The 20,436-nt window shown below is 42.7% G+C and overlaps 1 protein-coding gene across 3 annotated transcripts in view; it reads left to right on the forward strand.

Moving 5' to 3' along the window:
* The window catches only part of LOC144684984 (uncharacterized), an 84,266-nt gene that overhangs the window by 52,603 nt on the left and 11,227 nt on the right, over nt 1–20,436 (forward strand). For all 3 annotated transcript variants that reach the window (XM_078549475.1, XM_078549477.1, XM_078549476.1), the window contains exons 20-22: nt 376–480; nt 4,561–14,826; nt 15,332–15,501. In XM_078549475.1, coding sequence (XP_078405601.1) covers nt 376–480; nt 4,561–14,826; nt 15,332–15,501 — 10,541 coding nt within the window. The remainder of the gene's footprint in view (nt 1–375; nt 481–4,560; nt 14,827–15,331; nt 15,502–20,436) is intronic.

Here is a 20,436-nt window from a genome sequence, read left to right on the forward strand (position 1 = left end):
TTTGAACAAATTCAGTATGCATTTTCCATCAAGTATTGTAATTGTCACGAGATTTTGCCCCATTCCTGAATCTAATACCCAGTTCAATTCAGTGATAATTCAATGACCATCATACGTTTGCTCCCAAATCCCTTGTACCATTGTTTTATTTTCAAGCCTGATTCTCCTTCAGTCCCTCCTGTAGCAAGCTCTTCCTCACAAACAGTGGGGTTTCCTCCTACCTTGTCTGCAGTAGGAGAAATCCCAAATCATCTTTTTTTGCCAAAGGCAAGCAAAATTATTTTTTTTAGTTTTACAAATAGTGCTTATTTTTTGTACTTACATACTATGCTAAAAGTTGTGGCATTTAGGAATACTTTGCGTTCTTTCTATTAGCTAGGAAATGTTACCAAGAAATGCAGTGCTTTTGAAGTCGAATGTGCTGACCAGAAAAATATAGTCCTGGACCTCACAGAGAAGCTTTCTTCAAACAAAGAAAAAGTACGTCATTTTCAAAAATATATAACCAGCCAAATTGTTAATATTTAAAAAGTGGGCAGATAGGTAAAGAGCAGTGGGGTGGGGTGGGATGTGGCACTAATTTCATAGCTCTTCCAAGAGTGTCGCCAGAGGCACAATGGGCCAAATGGCCACCTTCTGTGTTGTAAGATTCTATGGTATTTGTTTAAGTATCATGGTGAATGGCTATATAGTTTTTATTTAACTATGTAGTGTTTTTTTTCATAGTATTTAGGTAGCAATTGGTGACTATCAATTCCTGTAACATGATCCAAATCTTCACAACACATTACTAGTGGCATGATTTCAAACCACTTAAATTTGTTTTAATAAATCAAGAGTATTGGAGAAGTTAAAATATATTTGAAGAAATTGTAATTTTTCATAACATTCTTTTTAAGAAAGCTGAAACTCCCTCTTTAAGATGAATGAATATTCAAGTAGAATTAGGCCTAAACCAAGACTTGTGAATGTGGTACACTGTTGTAGCTCAACAGAAATATGTTCAGTGAGAAAAATGCCTTTACCCGACAACAGCAAACCCAGCCCTGTCAACTCTACAAAGTCCTCTTCACTAACACCTGAGGGCTTATTGTCAAAATTGGGAGAGCTGTCCCACAGACTAGACAAGTAACAGCCTGACATCATCATACATGCGGAATCATAGCTTACAGACAATATCTCAAATATCTCCATCAGCATCCTTGCATGTGTCCTGTCCCACGGCAGGACAGACCCACCGGAAATGGCAGAGCCCTAAAAGGCACAACTGCTATACTGAGTCTGCGACAGGCGGTGAGGGAACCAAGAGGGAAAAGCCGCCTTGACATCATCCTCACCAATCTACCTGTCACAGATGCATCTGTCCATGACAGTATTGATAGGAGAGACCACTGCACAGCCCTTGTAGAGACCAAGTCCAGTCTTCACATTGAAGATACCCTTCATCATGTGTGGTGTACCACCATGCTAAATGCTATAGATTTTGATCCGATCCAGCAACTCAAAACTGGGCATCCACGAGGTGCTGAAAGCAAGCATGCAGATGCAGCAAGCAGTTAGGAAGGCAAATGGCATGTTGGCCTTCATTGCAAGAGGATTTGAGTGCAAGAGCAAGAATGCCTTACTGCAGCTGTACAGGGCCTTGGTGATACCACACCTGGAGTATTGGGTGCAGTTTTGGGTCTCCTTACCTAAGGATATATTTGCCATAGAGGGAGTGCAGTGAAGGTTCACCAGACTGATTCCTGGGATGGCAGGGTTGTTGCGTGAGGAGAGGTTGAGTTGACTAGGCCTGTATTTCCTGGAGTTTAGGAGAATGAGAGGGGATCTCATTGAAACGTATAAAATTCTGACAGGGCTAGACAAACTGGATGCAGGGATGATGTTTCCCCTGGCTGGGGTGTCTAGAACAAGGGGTCACAATCTCAGGATATGGGGTAGACCATTTAGGACTGAGATGAGGAGAAACCTCTTCATTCAGAGGGTGGCGGACCTGTGGAATTCTCTATCACAGAAGGCTGTGGAGGCCAAGTCACTGAATATATTTAAGAAGGAAATATATTTCTAAATGCTTAAAGCGTCAAGGGGTATGGGGAGAGAGCGGGAGTATGGCATTGAGATAGAGGTTCAGCCATGATCATATTGAATGGCAGAGCAGGCTCGAGGGGCTGAATGGCCTACTCCTGCACCTACTTTCTATGTTTCTATGACATCAGCAGCCGCAGAATTTTATTCAACCATAATCTGTAATCTCATGGCCCAGCATAACCCCCGACTCTACCATCACCATCAAGCCTGGGGAACAACCCTGAGTGCAGGAGGGCATGCCAGTAGCAGCACCCAGCACACCTAAAAATGAGGTGTCAACCTGGTAAAGCTACAACACAGGACCACTTCCATGCCAACCAGCGTAAGCAGTATGTGATAGACAAAGTTAAGCGATCCCACAGCCAATGGATCAGATCTAAGCTCTGCAGTCCTGTCACTTCCAGTTGTGAATGGTGGCGGACAACTAACCAATTAACTGGAGGAGGCTCCACAAATATCTCCATCCTCAATGATGAGAGAGCACAGCACATCAGTGCAAAAGACAAGGCTGAAGCATTTGCAACCATCTTCAATTTCAAGTGCCTAGTAGGCGATCCATCTCAGCCACCCCTGGAGATCCCCAGCGTCACAGATGCCAGCCTTCACTCGACTTGATTCACTCCATGTGATATCAAGAAAAGATTGAAGGCACTGAAAGGCTATGGGCCCTGACAACATTCCGGCAATAGTAATGAAGACTTGTGCTCCAGAACTAGCCGTGCCCTAAGCATCTCCCCGGCAATGTGGAAAATTGCCCACGTGTGCCCTGTCCACAAAAAGTAGGGCAAATCCAACCCGGCTAGTTAACACCACATCAGCCTACTCTCTATCATCAGCAAAATGTTAGAAGGTGTCATCGTCAGTGCTGTCAGGTGGCACTTACTCAGCAATAACTTGCTCATTGATGCAGTTTGGGTTCGGCCAGGCCAGGCCACTCCTGACCTCATTACAGCCTTAGTCCAAACCTGGAGAAAAGAGCTGAACTCCAGAGGTGAGGTGAGAGTGACTGCCCTTGACATCAAGCCAGCATTTGACTGGGTGTGGCATCAAGGAGCCCTAGCAAAACTGGAGTCATTGGGAATCAGGGGGAAAACTCTCCACTCTTTGAGGTTGTTGGAGGTCACTCATCTCGGTGCAGGGACATTGCTGCAGGAGTTCCACAATGTAGTGCCTTAGGCTCAGTCATCTTCAGCTGCTTCATCAATGACCTTCCCTCCATCATAAGGTCAGAAGTTGGGATGTTCGCTGATGCAACATTCAGCACCATTTGCGACTCCTCAGATACTGAAGCAGACCATATCTATGTGCAGCAAGACCTGGACAATATACGGGCTTGGGCTAATAAGTGACCAGAAACATTTGTGCCACACAAAGTGCCATAAGACCATAAGACATAGGAGCAGAAATTAGGCCATTCAGCCCATCGAGTCTGCTCCGCCATTCAATCATGGCTGATAAGTTTCTCAACCCCATTCTCCCGCCTTCTCCCCGTAACCTTTGATCCCCTTACCAATCAAGAACCTATCTATCTCGGTCTTAAATACACTCAATGACCTGGCCTCTACAGACTTCTGTGGCAATGAATTCCATAGATTCACCACTCTCTGGCTAAAGAAGTTTCTCCTCTCCTCTGTTCTAAAAGGTCTTCCCTTTACTCTGAGGCTGTGCCCTCGGGTCCTAGTCTCTCCTACTAATGGAAACATCTTCCCCACGTCCACTCTATCCAGGCCTTTCAGTATTCTGTAAGTTTCAATCAGATCCCCCCTCATCCTTCTAAACTCCATCGAGTATAGACCCAGAGTCCTCAAACGTTCCTCATATATTAAGCAGGCAGGCAATGACCAGCTCCAATAAGTGAAAATCTAACCATTAACCCTAGACATTTAATGGCATAATCGTCACTGAAACCCCCACTATCAACATTGACCAGAAACTGAACTGGACCAGCCATATAAATAATAGAAATACTGTGGCTACAAGAGCAAGTCAGAGGCTGGGAATTCTGCATCAAGTAACTCATCATCTCACTTTCCAAAGGTGTGTCCACCATCTGTAAGGCTCAAGTAGGAATGGGATGGAATATTCTTCACTTGCCTGAATGAGTGCAGCTCCAATAGCATTCAAGAAACTTGTCACCATCCAGGACAAAGCAGTCACTTGATTGACACCCGTCCCGCCGCCTTAAACATTCATTCCCTCCACTACTGATGCATAGTGGCAGCAGTGTGTACCATCTACAAGATGGACAGCAGCAACTTGCCAAGGCCTCTTCAACAGCACCTTCCAAGCCCGTATCCTTTACTACCTAGAAGGACAACAAAGCAGATGCATGGGAACGCCACCATCTGCAAGTTCCCCTCCCCTCCAGAAATTAATCTGTTTTCCCAATTCAGATTATTGTAAAAGAATACAGGCTACCAAATGTATATGTGTTTGCACTGTTATATAAATATCTTCTTTTGTGTTATTCAGGTGCAGAAACAGGAAATTGCAATGGAAGTTCTACGCCAGGAACTAGAGCAGACAAATGATGAGCTAGAACGGCTTAATTCGAGCCACTTGGACGAACGAGCCCGTCTGATTGATGATTTGCAAAGTTGTGAAAGAGAGATTGACACACTTAAAGAGACAATTGTAGAGAAGGAGTATAGGCTGACTGTCCTTTCCAAGAGCATGGCAGAATATTCAGAGCAGAATGAAACATTGAAAATGCAAATTAGATATAAGGAGCAGGAGACTGGAGAGCTGCAAGCAGCCTTAGCAAAAGTTGAAATGGAGGTCATGTTATCAAAGAAGGCTCAATCTGTTGATGAGCAGGCCATGAATACCAGCATTTCTACACTTGTATATCAACTTTCTAAGGTAGAATCTGAGCTCAGTACTGCTCAGCATGAAGCTGAAGCTAAGGGGGAAGAAATTAATGCTTTAATGAAGCAGATTGGAGAAAATAACAACGTAATTCAAAGCCTACACTCAGAATTACAGAAGGAGAATATATCAAATAAAGCTCATCTTGTAGAATGCAGAGCTCAAGTATCCTCACTTGAAAATATGGTTTCCATAACCACTCAACAGCTTCAGGAAAGAAATGCTAGCAGCCAACAAGAAATTGAAAAGCTCAAGGCTCAGTTGATTGAAATCAGCTCGGCAAAAGGAAGACTTGACAGTTCACTCCAAGAGAAGGAGGAGAAAGAACAATGTTTGGAGAATGAGTTGAAAACCTTGAAGAATCAGTGCAACAACCTTATAGCTGAGTCTGTTGGAAAAGAGGAAGAGTTGGCAAAGTTATCCAAGCATTTTGCTGAACATAGAGAAGAAGCTGAAAGCAGACTGCAGGAGAAGCTGGATGTTGTTGCCTCTTTGGAACAAAGGCTTCAAACTGTTGAACAAGCTAATTCTCAACTGATGCAAGAAGTACAGGCTAAAGAAACTGAAAGGCAAGATTTAAAAAGGCAAGTGGATGAAGTGACCAGATTAGTTACTGACTTGCAAAAACAAACAAAAACACTTGATGAAACAAATGTGCAACTGCAGGCAATGGTGAAAAATCAAGCTCAGAGCCTTTCAGACCAAGCTAAACTTCTATCTGAGTCAAATGAAAATGCTGCTAATACTATGAAGATCAAGTCCAATTTGGAGTGTCAAATGAAAGAGCTGTCCGCTGAAAATGAAAATCTCAAGAAGATCCTTAATAATAAAGATGATGAGCTTTCGAAGAAAAATGATGTTGTGCAACAGTTAGAAATTGGGATAATTTCCAAAGAAGAACATATTTTACAGTACACAAGCACAATCTCCCAGCTTCAAAAAGAAAAAGAAGCCTTAACCCCAAAGCTAGAACTTTTAAAAGCTTTGGAGCAGAAGGAAGTAACAGTGGAAGAGCAGTTGCGTGAAAAAATAAATGAGTGTAACTTTCTGCAAAATCAAATTCTGGAGCATCAAATAACTACTGAGCAGATTAGAGGGCAGTTGCAGCCTTTGACAGTACAGCTTGAAGAACTCAGGCTTTTAAACGCTGAAAAGGAGGTTGCATTGAGCAATAAAAGTGCTGAATGCACGTCACTCCAAAACCAGCTTTGTGAAGGACAAGAGAGATTGTTGCAGCTACAAGATCAGATTCAGGAATTTGGTAGTGAACTTGGGGTCAAGGATGTGGCTTTAAAAGAAAAGCTATCTGAATGCAATGGCCTGCAAAAAGCACTAAGTCAGTACCAGCTTACTGCTAATAGCTTAGAGAGTCAAGTACAAGCATTGACAGAAGAAAAGGAAAAGCTCAGGCAGCAGTTGGATGATAGAGAATCTCTCCTCAGCAGCAAGTCCATTGAAAATCATGACCTGCAGGGACAGCTTAATCAGAAAGCTGATACAATTTTGTTGTTGCGGAAGCAAATGGAAGCACTGAGTATTGACAAAGAATGGCTTCAGACCGAAAATAAAGAGTTACAAATATCTGTAAGTAAGTGGACTGCTGAGCACAATCAGCTGCAGAAAAAAACGAATGACTGTGAGTCTGTGGCTGCCCTCGCACGTGATCAAGCACAAATTCTCAGCGCTGAAAATCGCAAATTTAAAGAGGAACTTGAGGAGATGAACTTTACACTGCGCAGTAAAATAGATGAGATTACAGCCCTTCAATGCTTGCTTTCGCAAAAAGTGGGAATGAATGAAGGCACCAGCACCTTAAATGTTGCCACTGGGAAATTTACATTGGAGCTTGAAGAGAAACAAGTCTCATCGAATCAGCAGGCAATGTTACTGCAACAGCAGCAAGGCAAAATGTTGCAAGGAGAAGGGCAATTGAACCAATATGTGCAGATAATTTCACAATTGCAAGCTCAGGTGCAAGTTATGATGTGTGAAGCCATTCAGCTTAAACAGACACTGCAAGAGAAAGAGACAACCCTTCAACAGCAGACTGTTGAACTTGGAGAGCTTCAGAAAAAGGCCGCAGAGCATGGCGCACTGGAATTGCAATCCATAGAAAATATGGGAACCATTTCGAAACTTCAAAACCAAATCCAGGACATGACTTTGAAAGCTCATGAGCTAAAGCGCGCTATCGAGGAAAGAGACCTGCTGCTGGTCTGTAAAGTCGAAGAGTGTGTCAAAGTCAAAGCAGCATTTTCTGAAACCGAGGATTCTGTTTCACAGCTTAGAGCGCAACTGGCGGCTGCCAGCTCTGAAGCTGATCAGCTAAAGACTATTATTCAGGATAAGGAGCTGGCTGTGTTGCAGATCAAGGAGAGTACCACAACTTGCAATGAAACATTGATGTTAAAGATACAGGCAAAGGAAACTGAATATGCAGCACTTAGTGAAAAGTTTATTAATCTTGAACATTTATTTTCACAATTAAATAGTCAAATAAACCAACAGAATTCAGAAATAAGGCAGTTGAAAGAGGCTCTTGTTCAAAAGGAGGCTTCAATTTTAGAGCAGAGAAAACTTATCAGGAAATGGCAAGACAAAGCGAGTGAGAGTGACTTGCTGAAATCACAATTCACCGAGAGCACAGAGCAGATTTCTCAACTCCAGAATCAAGCGCAAAACATGCTTTCTGATTCAAAGCGACTTGAGGAGTTACTGCAGGATAAAGAAACTGCTTTTAGCCACCTGCAGGAAAGATATGCTGCACAGTCTGAACAGTTCAGGGAACTTCATATAATGCTTCGTGCAAAGGAGGGAGAAATAGCAGCACTTCAGACAGTACTTTGTGAAAAAAATGACAATATTCAAGTCATAGAAAGTAATGCAAATTCTTTGATGGTTGAAGTTAAGTCACTAAAAGAGGAACTGCAGAAGAGTCAGGTGTCATTAACTGATTATGGGAATGTTTTGCATCAAAAAGATGAAATGTTTGCTATTAATCAGAGGAATCTGGATAGCCATATTGCAGCTCTAGAAGCACAAAAAATCCAATATAAGGAAGCTGTAGAACAACTTGAAATGATTAATCAGGATTCAAAACAAAATGAACTAATCCTTCACAAAAAATATATGGATCAGACACAGTATATTGAGAAACTTGAGTCAGAGCTAAAGACTTTGAGTGAAAAATCAGCTCAAGACAATCAAGAAAAAGCAGTGCTGATTGAAAATCTTCATCAGCAGTGTGATCGACTCAAAAAAGGAAATTCACAATTGGATCACCAGATTAACATGATGAAGATGGAAAAAGAACAAGTGAGTGCCTCGTACCAAAAGCAGTTACAACAGAAATCAGATGAATTACAGATGCTTGAAGAGAAGCTTGCAACAATGTGCGATATTAAGGAGAAGCTTGATGTTGCACAGCATATGAAGGGTGAAAACGAGCGTCTTCAAAAGCAGGTCAGTCTTAAATCAGAGGAAATAGCAAAACTGAAATTGGAAGTTCAGAAATTAGAGCAAAATCTAATGGAATCAGAAAGGAAATGGTTGGTGGAATTTGGAAGGGAAACTGAGAAAAATAGTCTGCTAACAGAGAAACTGAGCAATTTAGAGAATCAAACAGAGTTGAAAGATGTTAAAATAGACAGCTTACAAAAGGCACTAGATAATTTGCAAGAGGAACTTTGTGAACAGTCATCTGCATTACATACCAGTGCAAATCGTCTGAAAGAGCAAGAAGTGCTGGCATCAAACTTCAGTCAGCAAGTTGTTGAAAAACAATCCAGACTGGATGAATTGACATCCTTGGTTTTCAGCAGTGAATCTGCAGTGAATGAGTTAAAGCAAATTCTATCTGAGAAAGAAAAAGAGATTGAAAATTTGCAAAGTAGCATTTCAGCAAGTGAAAAAGGTAGGTCAGAAATTACGGAAAGCATGGCTGATAAATTAATGTCTTTTGAAGAAGAAAAGTTTTCACTCTGTAATGAACTCAAGCAAACCAAATTAAGTCATCATTTGGAATTAGAAGCTTTACAAAGACAGGTAACTGATCTTCAGGAGATGCTGGAGCAATCACAAGCTGAACTAAAAGAAAAGCAACACGTTTTAGATGAAAGTTTCCAACAAAGTAGTTCAGTACAAGAACAGATCAGTGCTTTGGAGGAGAGACTTAACAAGAAGTCCCAACAGTTGGAAGATGCAATCAAGGAAGGGGCTCAGCATTTTGATTCCCTGCAAAAGAAGGAGCAAGCGGCACACATACTGACTATGCAAGTAAACCAACAGCAAGAGTTGGTGCTTTCTCTCAGTCAGCAGCTGAGAGAAAAGGATGCCTCTACTATGCAGCTTACAGAATCCATATCAAAGGAAGTGGTTAAAGCAGCAGAAGAGGAAAAACACTTGACTAACCAAATACAAAAGCTTAAGATGCAATATTGTGTTTCCGATGAAAAGATAGACAGGCTTACACGTGAACTGGAGGAGCATAAGAAACAACTGGAACAGCAAGAAATTCTTCTGAGTACAAAAGAAATCCAGTACCAAGGCATTGCTACTGAAAATGAACAGTTGCTTTCGCAAACACAAGTGCTGACAAAGGAGAGGGACTTGCTGAAAAAGAAGTTTCAAGCTGCATTACTAACTAGAAGGGATTTGATGAAGAAAGTTCAAGAGTTGCAAAAAGGAGCCACCGCCGACACAGTGAAAGATCAGCAAATCACAGAATTGCAGCACAATTGCAGAATGCTTGAAAGTCAGAAACAAGAGCTTACCTCTGAAGTGACAATTGGTCAGAATCAGATCAAACAGCTTGAATCACACCTTGAAGCCCTGAAACAACAGCTGGTGGAAAAGGACACCGATATAAATATTCTTAGTGAGACCCTTTCCACAAAAGAAATTGTTATAGAACAATTGCAAGAAAATGTCAGTAAATGGGAAATGGAAAAGGAAGCCCTGTCTGTGGAATTGCTTCAAACTGTTCAACAGAAAGATTCCTTAATTGCACAACTCCAGTCTGTTTTAAAAGAAAAGGAGAAAGCATTTGAAGATGAGCGCTATCGACTTAATTCAGACCTTGAGAAACTTAAAATCGCGTTATCTAAAGAAACAGGTCACTCAAACACAGAATTGCATGTTGGAAGCGAAGCTCCTGGAGGTGGTGGCTTTGGTGTCATTGAGGTCGTCGACCAGCTAAATGTGCTTAAGCAAGAAAAGGAACATTTACAAAAGAAACTTCAGGCAGCCCTTTTGGCACGGAAGGAAACCATCAAAAAGGGTCAGGAGAAGGATAAACATCATAAAGAGCAGCTCTCCCTCCAGAGGGAAGAATACAACAACATTTCAGAAATGTATTTTGTGCAAACCAAAGATTTAGAAAATGTGAAAGAAGAGCTAGCCGCGCTTCACCAAACATATCAAACAAAGTTAACAGAATTTGAGTGTGAGAGAGAGTTAATAGGGACTTTGCAAAAGCAGTTGCATTCTGTCAATGTCATGCTCAATGACAAAGAAAAGATATTGGAACAGCTTAAAGTTCAGCTTGAGGAACAGGAGAGCAAAATGCTTGCTGCCTTAGGTCAGCAAGATGAAGTTCAGGTTCTTGAGAAGAAATTAGCAAGCATGGTTTCCACGTTAGCAATTAAGGATGCTGCTATAAAAAGCCTTCAAGGTGAAAATGAACAACTTCAGCAAGATAAAACAAAACTAATATCAGAGTTAGGAAGTGCACAAGTTAGGATTGTTGAAATATCAGAAGAGGTCCAAATGCTAAAGCATTCTCTATCCAGTCTAGAATGTCAGCACCAAGAGGAAAGGGAGAGTCAGGCTGCAGAGATTAACTGGCTCCGAAATCAGTGGCAGTCAATCCAAGCTGAAAATGACCTCAAAATTGCCCTGGAAAGAGCACTAGAGGATAAAGAAAATTATTCTCTCACTGTAGAAAATTCAGCTGAATCTATAGCTACTCTCAAAACACGACAGTTGGATTTACACAGAGAGAGAGAGCAAATCCAAACACAGCTGACCACCTTTCAGGGGGAGAATGCAGAAGTCAAATCATTATTGAAGCAGGCTTACCAGTCTCAAAAAGCAGATGAAGAAGAGAACCTGCACACGCAACAGGTATGGTCTGCACAATCAGAGCTAGCAAAGGTTCATGAGAGTTTACAGGAACGTGATAACACTATAAAGTCCTTGGAATGTACATTGTCTGAGAAACAAAAGCTTTTGGAGGAACTGGAATTACAAGTACAAAAGCAAGCAATATTTTATGAAATGGAAAAGGGAAGAACAAAAACTTCTACCATCGAAGTTGAACAGAGGGCAGCAGATAATCATGAAGAAAGCAAGTCTAAAGAGCTGATTCAGAGAAAGCTACAAGCAGCGCTAATATCCCGGAAAGAGGCCCTGAAGGAAAATAAAACTCTGAAGCAGGATATTAATACTTTAACATCAGAAAAAGAAGAACTTACTTCCAAGATTTCTACCCTTGAAAGAAGCTTGGCTGAAACGAAGAAACAGCTCGAGCCTTTACAGCGAGCAGCTTCTGCACACCATGAAGAGAAGAAGAGGCTTCTTTCTGAAGTAGATAGAATATTTGCAGAAAAACAGAACTTAAATGTTGCATGCGAAAGTCTAAAGCATAAACTAGAAACAATAATTCAAGAGAAGCAAGACTTTTCTCACCAGTTGGATTCACTAAAAAATTCCCAGGCAGCAGAACTGTCAGAGTGGAAGGCAAAACGCGATGAATTAAAGAATGAATATGAGTCCCTTTTGCAGTCCTATGAAAACATTGGAAATGAAATGGATAAGATGAGACAGATAGTTGAAATGGCCAGAAAGGAAAAGCAAGAAGTAGTTTTCAAACTCCGTGAAGTTGAGGCTGAGCGGCAAAATATTGAGAAACAACTTGAGGAGGCTAGTGATCAAAATGAAAAAACGAAGGACAAAATGAGAAAGCTTACAAAATCCAAGCAGCAGAGAGTTCAAGAGCTTGAAGGGGAGATTGAAAGAATCAACAGTGAGTTACAAACAATTTCTGCTGCAAATCAGAGCCACACGAGTGAATTGCCCATTCAGTACAGTCAGCTCCTAGAGGAAAACAAATTGCTAAAGCAAACCTATGAGGAGCTTAAGTCAGAGTTTGATAAAACTCAGAATGAGAAAGAGCATTTACTGAAGGAACTTAACACATCTACATCTATCCTAGAAGAGCTACAAGCCAAAGAGACATTTTATCAGTCTGAATTACAGTCTGAAATTGATAAATTCCAAGTAAATGAGTCATTATCTTCAGGCATGCAATCTCTGGAGGTCAAGGCTGGAGAGATTCAAGTTTTGGATCAAGCAAGACCATTGCTGTCCGAGAAGCTTCAACAATTGAAGTTGCATCACAAGATGGAGAGCCATGGAAAGAATGCTATAATTGTAGAACTTCAACAAGAAGTAAAAGCTTACCAGCAAGAGACTGTAAACTTAAATGAAAAAGTCAAAATTTTAGAGGATGACAAATCCCTTCTCCAGGAAGAACTTGAAAATGTTCAAGAAATGTCAGAGAAAGTCAAAAACGAGAAAGAGTATGTGGAGGCGGAATTACTTAAAAGTGCTGACAAGATCGATCAGTTAACAGAAGCATTGAAGACACTTCATGTGCAAAACAATTCACTTGTCAATGAATTACATGGCTTCAGAGAAGAGAAATGTCAATTGGTCAGAGAAAAGGAAACTCGGGAAATAAAATTGGTTAAAGAGTTTGAGGAGAAGCTACGGTCTGCTCAGAGAGGTAAAACCAGACCCTATGGTGAAACCAGAGAGTTGCAAGAACTGTTAAAAGAAAAGCAACAAGAAATAAATCAATTACAGAAGGACTGCATCAAGTATCAGGAACTTATTTTGGATTTGGAGCGAGCAGTCAAGACAACCGAATCTGCCTGTGAAGAAATTCGAAAGAAACTAGAGTCTGCAACTACGAAAACCTCCAAATCTGAAGAGCAAATCAGACTAGTTCAAGAAGAACTTGTTTCTTATAAAGCCTTGCTTCGTGATGCCAGAAGTGAAGCTAATGGCCTTCACGTGCAATGCTTAGGGCTAACGGAAGAACTACAAAGAAATGAAGAGAAAACAAAAGCCCAAATTACTGAAAAAGAGAAGGAACTACTTATGATTTTGGATCAACAGAAAACAATTCATCAAAAAGAAATAGTCAATTATCAGGATAAACTAGATTTGTTAGAACGTGACAAAGACAGGGTGGTTGCAGAACTCTTAGAAGTACAGGCTGAACTAAATGGCCGGGATCTGCTGATTAAGAAGCTTCAGGGCGAGTTGAACAACAATTTAGCAAATTTGGCAGCATTCACAAAATGTATGTCCTCTCTCCAAGATGACAGAGACAGGATTATTGAAGAAAGCAAGAAATGGGAAACTCGATTCCAAGATACTATCCAAAATAAAGAAAATCAAGTGCAAGCAAAGGAAGAAATGTTACAAAAACTTCATGAAGAAATCAAGCTAAAATCCTTCGACCTTAAAGAACTCCAGTACAGAGCTTTGAAGTTAGAGCAGACAATAAATGAACTTACTTTGAGCAGTAAAAATGCAGAGGGCAAGCATCAGAATGAAATGGTTAACATGAAAGAGATTATTTGCAAAGACACTGAAAAAATCGAAGAGATGGAGGGATTGTTAAAAGAAAAAGAAGTAGCCCTAAGCAAATTGTCACAGGAAAATAATTACTTAAGTGCACAGCTTTCTGACATGAGCCATTCTGTAACCAAGTTGAAAATAACAGAGCAAATGCTGGAAAAAGATCTGACAGAAAAACAATCAGAAAGTCACCAGCTTCAGTCAGAAAATGAGAAATTAAATGCTGACCTACAGAAGCAGAATGCTATTTCCCAACAGCTGAAGCTCATGCTAAGCAATAAAGACATGGAGATCTTGAAACTCATGTCATCAAAAGATGGTGAAATTTCAGAATATGTAGCAGAATTGCAGGAACAATATAGAAAACAAATAGAGGATTATGAGGAGAAGTTGAAGATTTTCCAGCATGATAGCCAAAAAGCAGCCAGTGAATCCAAAGAATTACAGGTGCAGATTGATAAAAGCAGAGAAGAGAAAGACAAAGTCTTTGCCAAAATGGACGCATTTACAAAATCAATGACCTCCCTTCAAGATGACCGAGACCGTATTTTATCAGAATATACACAACTGGAGCAGCGCCATCTTGATATGCTAAGTCAGAAAGATGGTATTATTCAGGAAAGTGCAACTGAAAACAATGAACTTAAGCAAGAGATCAGAAATCTGCTCAACCAGATGGATGATCTTAATTCTGAAAATGCAATGCTAAAAGCACAATTAATCAAGTACAGGGAGGAGCTTAACCAGGTCTTGTCCTTGAAAGATAATCAGTTGAAGGAGCTACTGCAAAAGCAACTGCAGCAAATTAAGAATCTTGAGAATGAAAAAAGCAGCCTTGAGGAACAATGGAAAGAAGCACAGAGCTCCCTTGAAAAACGTAATGAAAGCATAAAATCCTTGCAAGTAGAAAATGAGCAAATTATGGAACAAGTTACAGAACTCAAGACTGCTACTTTACACACACAAAAGGATAAACCTGAAGCAAATGAGACAAAATTAATTCTTGAACTTCAACAGAAACTTGAATTTAAAACTCTGGAATGCGATGAGCTCAAAAAGGAAATCAATGTTAAAAGAACCAATTTAGAGGAACTTGAAAACAAACTTATTGAAGCTGAGGGTCTGGCCAAGTCAGAGACCAGGATTAAAATCTCTGAGAAAGCTGTTGAAGTGCTTCGGGAAAGAACTGAAGAAAAGCTGGTTGGATTATCAAAAGATTTGGTGAGTGAGCAAAGACTTTTTAGGTATCATAAATGAGAATAAGGAGCTTACTTCTCAGACAGAATCTTTTGAGAAAGCAGTGATGGCTCTACAGAATGAGAGAGACAGACTTTTAGAGGTCGTCCAGCATCTCCAACTCAAGCATTCAGATGAATTTGAAGTAGAATACCATTTTACCTTGTTCATTGTTTTGTGCAACTTCAAGCCCTATCTTAGAATTGACTTTTATATTTTAGTTAATGGAAATGCATTTTAAAGCCATACAGAATAATGGGGCTGCCTAGCAACAAATGGGTTAAGTAGAGAACCATTGCAAGGTGCTAAATTTAAAATATAGTATGAAATATTAACCCAGTCTTGAAATTGCTCAGTGTCAGGATTTATATTTCAGGCTATGTTTAAATTGTCTTTTAATGAGAAAGGAAGGGCACAGGAGAAGTGCTATAATCATATTTTACATTCATGCTTACATAAATGTTGAATACTGTTTTTGCTTCCCTTGCAGTTGAAAGAGGCTGTTTGCCTCAAAGACCAGAATTTATGTAATGACCCCTCTGAGATAACATGGCTCCGAGATAAAGTGGAAGAACTAGAAAAACTGCTTCAACAAACAAAATTGCAGGAACGCACTGAGCAGGATCTTTCTGCCTGTCGGAATGAATTGGCTGAACTAAGGTTTGTTAGTATTTATGTTAGAATTTCAGTTTGAGTAATGAAGTTGTATTAGTATAGTGCCACATTAACCTTTTCAGAACACCCAAAGTGCTTCGCTGCCAATGAATTTCCTTTGTGTACTTTATGTAAGCAAATGTGTCATTCAGTTTGTATGCAGTGAGGTCCCACAAGTAGCAAATGAATAAACAGGTTTTGGCCTGAACTTTACGCTATGTAAACGGAAGCGTTTCCTGCTTTGCGGAACCTAATATCGGGCGTGATAGTGTCACGCAACATTCCCAACGCCATCACACTTGTTTCAGATAATACCATGTGTGTATGGGTCGGAACCCAGCCGCGTTATTTAAATATCCATTTAAATGCCTATTGATGCAATTAACCAGCACTCTGAGTGGAATAATACAGGCAGAAGGCAATAAAACGCTTTCAAGGTCTGAATGATGTCAAGTGTGAAACTTGTTTTTTTAAGGGCAAAAACAAAAATACCTGGAAAAACTCAGCAGGCCTGGCAGCATCTGCGGAGAGGAGCACAGTTAACGTTTCGAGTCCGAATGACCCTTCAACAGAACTAAGTAAAAATAGAAGAGAGGTGAAATATAAGCTTATATGCTTATATTTCCAGCATCTGCAGTTTTTTGCTTTTTTTTAAGGGCAGGCTTGTTAGGGTGGGTTTTTAAACTGCAGCTGAGAGCAGAGCCTCAGTCTTGCAGTTAAGAAACCTCTGGCAGAGGGAGTGCTCATTTAAACTAAACCTTGCAGAATTTTGGATCTATCTTTAGAAGGACTGCCCTCTCAATGGGAGGACAATTCAGAAACCCCCATTCTCTTCATCAGCTGGGGTGAGTGGTGTAATCTCTCCTACACAGATGGGGATTGTGGTGTCAGTAGGAGGCACAACCTCCAGAGAGGAGTTCGAGATCAGAGGGAGGCCCTGGAGGCAGTGGCTCCTCAGGATGGGAACAGCCTAGCACAAGGTTCCAGCGGTCAGACGGAGCCGGGCGAGGCTCCTCCAGGTGCGAAAGATGTTACGTGGCACTGAGGGTGTACAGGGGGCGCTCTGCCTACCTCAGGATGACAGAGACTCAGTGTCAAAGAAGACTGAGGCTCTCAAGGGCACCTGCCACATTCCTTTGCGAGTTGCTTGCTGGAGAGATTGTGTCAAACTGCCTTGGGTTTGATGACTGTCGCCCTAAAGTTGACAGTGGCGCTCAACTTTTTTGCTACAGGCTCCTTTCAAGCAGCATCTGGGGACCTGGCAGGGATAACACATGCGGCAGCAAGCCACCGCATCAAGGTGTTTACTGATGCAGTGTTCCGGAGGGGCAGAAATTACATTGCTTTCACCACATATGTGCAAAGCCAGATGGAGAGGACCAAGGATTTGCAGCAATTGATGGTTTCCCCAGGGTGCAGGGAGGCATCGATTGCACTCATGAAGCCATCAAGGCTCCCGAGGCACAACCCTGTGCGTTCATCAATAGAAAAGGCTTCCACTCAATCACTGTTCAGCTGGTGTGCAGCCACAAACAGCGTGTCATGCAGGCGTGTGCCAGATATCCAGGTAGCAGCCATGATGCTTTTCACTGGCCCTGATGCATTGGAGGGTTGGCTTTTGGGAGATAAGGGTTCTCCTCTGAAGAGATGGCTTATGATGCCTGTGAGGGAAGAACTGAGGGAAAGAGAAGTTGTAATGAGAATCATGTCAGCACCAGGACCATTGTGGTGCAGACAATCAGCCATCTGAAAATGCGTTTCAGACGCCTTGACAGATCAGGAGGTGCATTACAGTACTCCCTCTCACGGGTCTCCCTGATGGTTGTGGTCTGCTGTGCCCTCCACAACATAGCTATCCAAAGAGGAGACACATTGCAGGGTGATGAGAGGCCAGAAGGGGAGCAGTCATCTGAGGATGAAGGCGAGGATGAGGCAGGGGGGCATGGCGATGCTGCAGTGAATGTGCCTGGCCACGAGCGGGCTTAATGGTCGTGACATTAGGGAAGCCTTAATGCAGCAGCAGTTTGCGTAGAGCCCTGCAGAACACCAACATCACTTAAATGAGGAGACAGATTCCCACCACACACACCCCCCCCAAATATCTCAGAATTACAGTGAGAAACTCCTGAGGCCCTCACAAGCCACACTTCTCCAATAACCCCACAGGAATATATATGAACTTCAGCCCCCTCGCCCCCCCCCCCAATAAATTTGGAAATCCTACCTTCACCCACAGACACTAGTCACACATCTCCCATTTATAAAAAAGAACACGTGGATGAGGAACTGTGACTTTGCGGTTTATGAGAAGGATTAACGAGCAAAACACATGGTTAGTGATAGATCTCACCCATCTGCCCCTCATTATGAGCACTGTGAATAATTGCAAAAATGTTTACCATGCTCCGGTGCAGTGCTTTCTCTTCCCCCCCCACCCACCTCGCTTGCAGCTGCACTGGAGAGAGGCTTCTGATTTGCCACCTTCCTTGCCCTGGATGACTTTGGCGGGTGTCCTCTGCGTGGCTTAGGCTGAGATGCTGACCACGTCAGGAGACTCTTGCTCAGATGCACGTGAGTCTTCAGTTGCCAAGGCCCTGGTCGACATCTGTGTCAATGGCTGCTGGGATGGTGGAGATGCAGCCTCCCTCACAAGTGCCAGGAGAGAAACTCACAGATGGAGGTTGCAGCTGCTCATCCCCCACCACCAGGACTGGTTGATCCTCCCTGCCAAGCGGTGAGGTTCCAGGAGCTGGATGGGCGACCAAGCTTCCAGGTCCCCTGTCGCCCTGGGCCTGAGCTCAGAGTCAGGGTGATGGTGTACAGGTCAGAGCACACTCTGACAATCGCACCTACTCAGTTTGCCTCTCCTGGACAGTAGCCAGTCTGTCCATAGTGGAGGCTTGGCGCTTTTAAGAGTGGGTGATCGCAGCACTTGTGGCCTGGATGGATATCTCTACTGTCTGGGCCAGAGCATGCAACCCCTCTGGTATACCAGCCATATCTCCATGGTCCTCACGCTGCACATCCAGCATCTGCCACCTTACTGACGGCTCCAGAGGCTCATCGGCCGGTTCAGAATCAGACTCTGGCTCACCCCAGGCACTCCCCTGACTGCCCGAAGCCTGCCCCACTACACCCTCCGGCAGCCTCATCAGTGGCTCTTTCATCAGTGCAGATATGACCTCTGTCCAACGTGCTGCATTGTGCCAAGGTGCTAGTATCTGCAGTGCTGCTGAATGCCAAGCAAGGATGTGACAGTGCATCCTCCGAGGGTTGCTTCTCGGAGGAGGGTGGAGGTTGTTTACTACTCCCTGATGGAGGCAGCGCTGAAGAGGCTTCCCCCTAAGGAACATAATTAATTCGGGGGGCGGGGCGGGGGTGGGTGGTCATCGGTTATCACATCGCTAAAAGTGTCACGTCTAAACCTTGACTCGGCTATACTTTTACCTGGCCAGGCATGCATTAATTAACTCCGGAAACGATGAATCCATGAACAAAGAATTGAACCCTCTGATGATGACGCTTGTCAAGTGTCCCAAGTGTGCAATCCCAGCACCAAACAGTGTGCATTTCACTATTACACCTTCAAACCACTGTGACCATCTCATCCTATCATCCAGTGTGATACTTTTGCCATCTCACTAGAACCAGGCCACCCTCCAATCTCGCCACTGCCTCTACTCCATGACCTGTGAGTGTCAACAGGAGTTAGCACTTGTTTCTCAAATGCGGTGAGGATCTCGAGCCATGTGATTCTGCCACCATAGTGGGAGCACTCGCTTGGCGCTCTTGGCTCGCTTCTCCTGAAAAGATTAGACATAGAGTTGGCATAACATACTCAAATACTCATGTCATGTCTCAGTAACATTGTCAGGTGAGCACATGGCCGGCTGAAGCCTATGCTTAGCTGTCAGAATGTTGTCGTGCCAACCAACCAACATTCAAAATTAAAACTGCACTAAACAGAGAGAATGTTGGTAGAAGTCAGCAAGTCTGGCATCATCTGTGGAGAGAAAGATAAACTTTCGAGTATGCATGACTCTTCTTCAGAGCTCTGAGGAAGTCATCAGCGCTGAAAACGTGCTTCTGTTTCCCTTTCCACAGATGATGCCAGACCTGCTGATTTCTACCAGCATTCTGCTTTTTTCCAGATTTCCAGCTTCCACAGTTTTTGGGCTCCATAAGTCATAACTGATTGGAATGATCCATAGCATGGTTGAGGAAAGCTCTGCAACTGTGGGTGAGCTGGTAATCTGGTACACTTGTATTTGCTTTTTACGCCTGCCCCACGCTAGACACATCTTGCTCATACGGATGCCATGCTCACCGTTACTGACCTCACAAGGTCACTGAATCTTTTCTGGCACTAAACAACTCCTCCTGACCACATCCACACTCTACGCCCTTGGCCACCTCCTCCCCTGCAGCACTCATCTGTCTATGGTTCCTCCTCTTGCCACCTTCAGAATGAGATGCTCACTTCTAACCTCCACTGCATGGCGGAGTGCACCGAGCGCTGTCTCCATGGGGACAGATTTGCTCCTTCTGGAGCTACTCTTCCCTTGCTTCAATGGTGCAGATATCTATGAATGGAAAAATAACATAAATGCCCAAACCCTCAATGTCTACAGCTGAAAGACTTGCTGAATTATTAAATTATGGCTTATTGTGATGCTACAGATGGCTGACAGACATAAGCAATCATTAACATTTACTTAACTTGATACACTGCACAGGACCATAATCCTCTCTGGTCAACTGTTTTTTCTCTCCAGGATTCTTTCAGGGCTCACCTGGCACTGAATGCTGACCGGAGGCCCTTTTAAAGTGCTGGCCTGACTTGGTTCCGGGTCACGGCAGCGAGTTTCAGCGCCTAACTCCCACCTTCCAGAACGACTGTCTGTCACCCGCCCTTGCCACTAATTGGTGGCATTTAGTGTA

The sequence above is a fragment of the Cetorhinus maximus genome, chromosome 9, assembly GCF_964194155.1.
Source record: "Cetorhinus maximus chromosome 9, sCetMax3.hap1.1, whole genome shotgun sequence".
NCBI classification, from domain to species: Eukaryota; Metazoa; Chordata; class Chondrichthyes; order Lamniformes; family Cetorhinidae; genus Cetorhinus; species Cetorhinus maximus.